This window comes from Hipposideros armiger, unplaced genomic scaffold, assembly GCF_001890085.2.
Source record: "Hipposideros armiger isolate ML-2016 unplaced genomic scaffold, ASM189008v1 scaffold_1776, whole genome shotgun sequence".
NCBI lineage: Eukaryota > Metazoa > Chordata > Mammalia > Chiroptera > Hipposideridae > Hipposideros > Hipposideros armiger.
In genome coordinates, this window is record NW_017733126.1 from 105,733 (window position 1) to 112,983 (window position 7,251).

At 57.3% G+C, this 7,251-nt stretch overlaps 1 protein-coding gene across 1 annotated transcript in view; it reads left to right on the forward strand.

Annotated features, from left to right (window-relative positions):
* LOC109378152 (SLAM family member 9-like) overlaps positions 1-6,091 on the forward strand; it is a 103,010-nt gene extending 96,919 nt beyond the window's left edge. Inside the window, exons 3-4 of the mRNA XM_019634614.1 lie at positions 3,500-3,877; positions 5,530-6,091. Of these exons, the coding sequence (XP_019490159.1) occupies positions 3,500-3,877; positions 5,530-5,855 (704 nt within the window). The 3' untranslated portion in view covers positions 5,856-6,091. The remainder of the gene's footprint in view (positions 1-3,499; positions 3,878-5,529) is intronic.
* The last annotated feature ends 1,160 nt before the right edge of the window (positions 6,092-7,251 follow it).

The window sequence follows — 7,251 nt, forward strand, 5'->3', positions numbered from 1 at the left end:
CAGGGAGCTTGGGCAAGAATAATCGTCCCAATAATGAGAGCAGCTCACATGTCGGAACCATTATTGAACACGGTGCTGAAAGCTCTCCTTAAATCGTATGAGTAACTCTGTCAGGTGGCACTGTGACCATTTCCATTTCACGGACGAGAAAGCTGAAGGCAGGGAGGTTAGTAACTACTCAAGTCCACACAGCCGGGAAACAGGACCTGGATCAACTCTAGCCTCTGACGCGGAGTCCAGGCTTCTGACTGTCACACTAGGTCACCTGGACTCACGCCCCTGTCAGTTTCCAGTGGATCCAACACTGAAACGCAATTACTGACTATAACAGGGCCAGTCTTCTTAAAACATGTCTAACTCCCATAAACTAGCAGGAAAAGGGAACAGGGGCAGAGGACAATGCAGACTTTCAGCTGACAGAAAAGGAGCTTAAAAATGGCAATAACATCAAATGATTGACTTCACTTATATGAGAAATGTGCGTTTAAATTACAATGACATAAAATTTCCTGTTATTAATTTGGCAAAAGGACAAAAGCTTGATCGTCATGTGCTGGTGGGAAATCTCAACATTGTTGGTAAAGTGTGGGTAAGAACAGTCTCTGGAGGGCAACTTAGCAAAATCTGTGACAGGTTCAGATATTCACACCTTCCAGCCGTTGGACCCGCCCATGACCTAGCCTCATACACACATACACACACACACACAGGCTCGTGTGCAGAGACTCAGATTCCAGGCTGCTCAGTGCAGCATTGTGAGTGGTGGCAGAAAACAAGCCAAGTGTCCCTCAGAAGTGGATGCGAGTGGGGCACCTGGAACAGTGTGCGGCCACTAAACAAGTCACCTCCATGTGTCCAGACGCAGAGTGGACTCCCGCAGGTGTCACAATGAGGGAAGTCAGGGGCAGAGGGAGCGCGGTGTGTGTGTCCCCGTGTGTGCAGGTACACGCGTGCGCTTGTAGACACGTGCCTTACCTCCGGTGGACACACACGGTCGTGCCTGCCAGTGGGAAAGGGAAGGACCTCGATGGGTTGTGTGAGGGTCACTAGACTCTCGCTGTCTGACAGCTGCTGATTTGCAGGTACAGGGAAGTGTGTCTGGTGGGTGGGGGTGCCTCTTGCTCCAGGTAGTGAAAGTATTAAAATCCAACTGACCGGGAAATCCACGGCAGGTAGACGCTGCTAGAGTGACGGCAGTAACAGCTGAGCACTCCCTGCTGAATGCTTCTATGGACCACTCTCTCCAACCTGCAGGAGCCCCGTCGGCACTTACCGTCCTCAAACCCACTGTCCATATGTGGGGACGCCAGGCTTAGACGTGAGGAACTGGCTAAAGGTCCCTCAGCCAGGAAAGGCTGCCTTGCCCCCAGGTGCGAGTCACTCCAGTGCTAACACCTCAGTGATTTGCTGGCCAAGAGCCCAGGCCTGGCTCCCGGGAACCCTCACAGGTCAGCGTGGCCCCAGGGTGCGACCTTCTCAGGGGTCTTGGGACCACGAAAAGATTCCACTGACTCGGTGGCTTAAGCAACAGAAGTTCATTGTCTCACAGTCTAGAGACACAAGTCCAAAATCCAGACATATTATGGATTCTGGTGAGAAAAGGGCTGAGTGCTGTGTGCTAAGGACCTTTTGGGCCATGAGGCTGTTTTGGGGAGCTTTTGGGCCATGGTGCTGTGTCCAGGGGAATTGCTGGGCCATCATGGCATTCTGTTCCTGACTTGTTCACAGGGACTTGGTAGCACAATGGTGAGCAGCCATATTCCTCACCTTCACTGGGTTGTGTCGGGGAGTCCCTCCTGCATGCCAGGGTAGGCGAGTGTCTGCCACAGGCCTCTTCCTGCCCTGTGGTGACTGAGGGACGTGTGGCAGGAAGGGACCGAGGAGGAGCTGTGAGGAGCTGGCAGGAGGCTGACGAGGGAAGACCCGTAACTCTCCTGGACGGCCTGAGGCAGGAACAGACTGACCGCGGCCCCCATGATGCAGGCCTTGAAGGCCTCTGGCCTTGGAGCCCCCACATGGTCAGTATGAGGGACCCAGTCCTATGAGGGGAGCTGAAGAGACTGAGGATGTGCCCGGTTAAGTCAGTTATTAAATGAATACAGAGATGCCTGTAATACTTGCCATGTGAACATTGGCATGAGCTGCGCTCGGCCCCCAGGGAGAGCCAGGAAGGGCAGGTGAGCAGGACGGAGGCAGGCCTGGTGCCAGGAGGACTTCCTGGTTTGGAGGGACAGCTGTATTCCGGTAGGTAGCAGCAACCCAGGCGACCCCTGACCTGCTGAAGCAATCAGATTGTCCTTCCTTTCAAGATTGGATAGTTTGTGGTACTTCCCCTGGTCCTGTCCTGTCCTCCCCGGGTCCCCAGGTGGGACAGGGGCTCTCAGGTGCCTGGGAGGAAGGGGACAGGCTGGGGAAGTGCTGTCTTGGTGGCAGGGACAGTGGAGTTCACCAAACAATCCTTGCCCCCGGCGTTCTCTAGTTCCTGGCAGTTACCCAGGGCCCTGTCACTAGTGTGAAGACAAAACATAACACGGATCACACTGTTCCTGAAGTGACAAGCGGAACCCACACGTGGTGCTCCTGGCCCCTGGCCTCTGTGGGGCCGAGAGCCGGTGAGAACATGTGGGTTCCGTGGGGCGCAGCTGCGAATCAGTGGAGCCTCCACCCCCGTGCCAGGACCCCGCCCTCCCTGTGTCATGGGACACGTGCCATGGGACAGACACACCCTGTTCTAAGACCCCAGGTGTTGTCATGGTTACCGCAGCACTGCCCAGCCCAGCCTGACCACTACTCTGCCTAGAAAGGGGGAAGAGACCAGCTTGGTTATTGTCACGGTGATTCCTGCTGTGAGCCCTGCTACCCCAGACTTAGGGCCTGAAATGCCTCCCTGTGCAGTGTCAGGGTTTCTGTGATCAGGACCCCCGCTGTTCTGCGGGCTCCTCTGGCTCAGGGTCTCTCAGACAGAAATCAGGACCTCGGCTGGGGCTTGAGAGTCAGGGGAGGGGTCTGCTGCCAGCTCATCACGGTTGCTGGTGGCATGCACTCCCTGTGGCTGCTGGCCCAGGTCCCTGCCCCTCCCCTGCGGTGGCCCAAGGCTGCTCCCAGCTCTGTGGCACTCCATTCCTTATAAGCCAGTCCCAGGTGTGGCCACACTCCAGGGGAGGGTCACACAGGGTGATCACGAGGGGGGACAGAGCCTCTCTAGAAGCTGCTTCCTACAGATGCGCTTCTCACTGACGGGAGATGTCCTGGGCATCTCGGTCCATGATCTCGTTACCTCACCTGTCACCGTGAGGCAGGGAGGGGTCTGCAGGTCTGCAGGTGGCCGAGTGGCCTGCCCAGGGCTGCACCCGCTACAGCAGGACTTGATTCCGAATGTTCACATTCGCTGCCCCAGGCTGCCTTCCGAGACCCCAGGGAGAGCCCTGGTGACTTCCCCGGAAGACGGGTGGTGTGGTCCTTCCTTCATCCCTCACGTCTCCCTTTTCCGATGCCCTAGGCGTCTGCGGCACTGGGCCCCTGAGTTCTGGAGGTGCTGATTCCAGAGCCCACGTCTCTCTGAAGAGGGTCCAAGGAGGCTCCGTGTTGTTCCACGTGACTCGCGAGCTGGAAGGAGACTCAGAAGCTCAGCTGGAGCAGATCGAGTGGAGCTTTGGCCCCGAGACCAACTACAGAGTCCTGCTGCGAGTGGGCAGCAGTGGGGACCTGCCAACCTGGGTCAGCCTCCAGGACAAGTACAGGCACAGGGCCCATGCACACAATATGACGTCCCTGCTTATTGAGAACCTGACCCGTGAGGACAGTGGGCAGTACCGGGCTCGAGCCAGCTTCACCGGAGGAAGGGGATTTACCCGGGTGTTCCACCTCACTGTCTACGGTAGGTGACACCTCTCACCCCCTCCCAGGGCCACCTCCTTTTCTGGTCCCCAGTAGTGTCACATAGGCCCTCCTACAGGGAATCCTTCCAGACCCAGCCTTCAGTCTTTCTTAGCTCCTGGGAAGTCAGGTGAGTGAGCTCAGCACAAGTGCAGAGCAGACCTGATACTCACACCTGTGCTAGAGTCACTGCAGTGTTTGGGGACAGGAAGACAGAACCTGGGAGGGGATGGGGTTATCGCCACAACACTTCTGCCTCTTTAGAGGAATCAGTTCAGCCATACGTCATCCGTGTGATAGTTTCCTGTGCTGCTGTCACAAAGTACAACAGCTCTGTGCTGAGATCCACACACACTCATTATCTCACCGGCCATAGGTGAGAGGTCACACACTGAGCGGGGGGCAGGGTGTCGGCAGGTCTGGTGCCATTCTGCGGGCTCTGGGGCCCCAACACTGCCCTTCCACCTCCCAGTGGCACCCGCGTCCCTGCATGGGGTCCGCCCTCCCCACCTCCCAGTGGCACCCGCGTCCCTGCATGGGGACCACCCTTCCCACCTCCCAGTTGCACCCGCATCCCTGCATGGGGGCCGCCCTCCCCGCCTCCCAGGCCAGCAGTGCTGGGTCTCGTCCTCCTGACACTGCCGCCCTCTGAACTCTCTCACTCCGTTTCCACTTTGAAGGACCTGAGCTCACACGGGTCCCACCCAGACTCTCCCCAAGAACCTCCTTATTGTCCTGCAGTTGATTAGCAATGGTAATTCTGCTCCCTTATTCTCCTTGCGAGTCATCCAACGTGCTCACAGGATTTCACAGTTACCACGTGGACATCGTGGGGGCCGCTGCTCGGACCACCACAGTCTGGAAACCCACGTGTAGGCAGGTGCTCCCTGCCCCGCCCGTGCTCACACAGCACCTGCCCGAGGCCTCACTCACCAACACCTCACACATCCAGCTCGGAAAGCCTCCAGACATGCCGGGGACAGGTCACGCTGCCACACTTCTTAGGCTCATCAGGCCACTTCTTTCCTTCCCTAGAGAACCTCTCTGCATAGGGCATGTCCTGCTGCAGCCAGTGGCTTCTGCAGCTTTAAGTCCCCGTAGGATTCTGTCACTTGACTTCCTGTGTGGACCTCAAGTTCAGTGGCCTGTGCTAACCACGCTCACAGTGGCCCTTCCTCGTCACTATCACCGCCTTTCCCACAAATGTCTGTTTGCAGGAGCACAGGCTTTCTCTGGGCTCCCAGAGCTGGTGGCTTCCTCTCTCCTTGGGCCGAGCCGTCCCACGGGGCCTCAGCAGGAGATGCAGAGCACGGCCCTGGCCTGGGCCGTTCCTCCTATGCCAGACTCTGCACCTCCCAGGAGACACCCCAACTTCTGAGAAATGATGGGCCTTGAGTAGGTGGGGTCCAGGCTTTATTTTCTTGAGGGAGATTTTTAAGACTTGCTGAGTCTGGTGGAATCATGTCGGGCTTCACCCCACAGCTCCCTTCCTTGTGATCACTTGCTGTGTATTGTGGCCAATTCTGTTTCACCTGGAAAATGCTCTCACCTCCTCAGCAGGAGGACGCCAGCGCTCGGTGAGACTGGGTGAGAACCTGCACTGTGAAGGGCCCCCAACCTGAGCTTTCTGTCTCCCCCTCCCCTCCACCGCAGAGCCGGTGCCCCTCCCCCAGATCCTGGCCAAGTCACTGTCTGTCACAGCTGACTGGTGCAATGTCACCCTGGAGTGCAGAGCCGAGGGGGCCTCGGAGGACCTGAATGTGACCTGGTGGCACAGTGACCTCCCCAGGAAGTGGCAGCAGACAGGGACCTTGGGACCAGGCCCCAGCGTCTGGGCCCTGGCTGTGCGCCTGCCCCTGGACCAGGCCAACACCAACCTCACCTGTATCGCCAGCAACCAGGTGGACCTGAAAACTGCCACCACCACCCTGGGGGACGTCTGTGCCAATCGTGAGTATAACCTGCCTGGGGAAAGGTAGCACTGCGGTCCCTGCAGGTTACAGCACACCTTCCACCTGGTCACACACACAGAGCGGCTGGGAGTCACACCCAACTTGTGTCAGCATTTAAATGTCTCTCACCGTCGTGCCCTCCTCTGCACCCTGGGCCCTGCTGACCCAGGAGGAAGCCTTCCTCCCACCCCCACCGTCACCCAGAGCCGTCTTCTGGACACAGAACCTAAATTGTGTCATTTTCTGTGTCTTCTGTGGGATTGGTCTCCAGGGGCTCCCTGAAGGATATCCTGGGGGGACACCACCCACCCATGTGTCTGACCTCACTCATACCCCGCACACCCAACGCTTCCCGATACATCTTGCCTTTGCAGGCTGTGAGCTCCAGACACTCTGTGTCTCTACCATCCGCCCTCCCACACGAATCCTTCATTTCTTGTCATATTTTATTAAAGGGTTTCCCACAGGCACGGCTGACTTTGTGATCATGTGACCCATGCTGTTACACAGGGCCCCTCGCTGGGTTTCAAGCTCAGCTTTTAATGAAGTTGAGCAAAGGGCTCCTGGTTCTTGTTTGCACAGGACCATGCAGCTGCTGTTTTCCTTTTGCCTTCAGGCGTTACCTCCTTCCAGGAGCAGTCCATGTCCCCCACACTGGTGGCAGTGCTGTGTCTGTGATGGATGCGTGTCCCTTATAGCCCAGACACCTTGTCGTCCTTTGGCTCCATGTGCCAAGCAGGGCTTTTGGACAAGTTTGCTCACAGCTGGTGTTTCACCGAGTGACTCACCTGTGCCCCTGTGTGCAGCCTTGGCATTGAACCCATCCCCAACCTGCTGAGGGGTCTGACGTGTCAGCATCACGTAAAACCCATCACCCTCTCCTCCCACCACAATCTGATGTCCCAGGTGAATTTCAACTCTCAGCATGACCCACAAGACACCCAATCATTCCTGCCCCATCCCTGTCCTCCCGGCCCCAAGGGTGCTGGCAACTCCTGGGTGCCCCCCTCCTAGAGTGCCATGCCACCCAGACTATCTGGGAAACTCCTACGACTCCCTCCAGACTCAGGTTACCCATCACCACATCCGGTATTTCCTGTCCTCCCTCCTGGGTGACGAGCTCCTCGGGGCAACACCATCCTTGTCATCTCTCTGTACCTGCCATGCTGCTCCGTCCTCGGCACTGAACCAGGACCCTGCGGACTTCCCCACCTGCTCTGTCTCTCTCTCCCCTTGGCAGTGGGTACCTCACGTTCTCTCTTGTCTTACCCTTCCTCACTCTCTCCATGTGAGGGAAACAGATACACAGGGACAGGCCACTGGTCGCCACATGATAGTCCTCGCAAGTGTTGTCATGGCTGCGCTGCTGACTGTGGGAGTCGGGCTGTACCTTTGGAAGACGTGGGAAGAAGAAAGAGGAGAT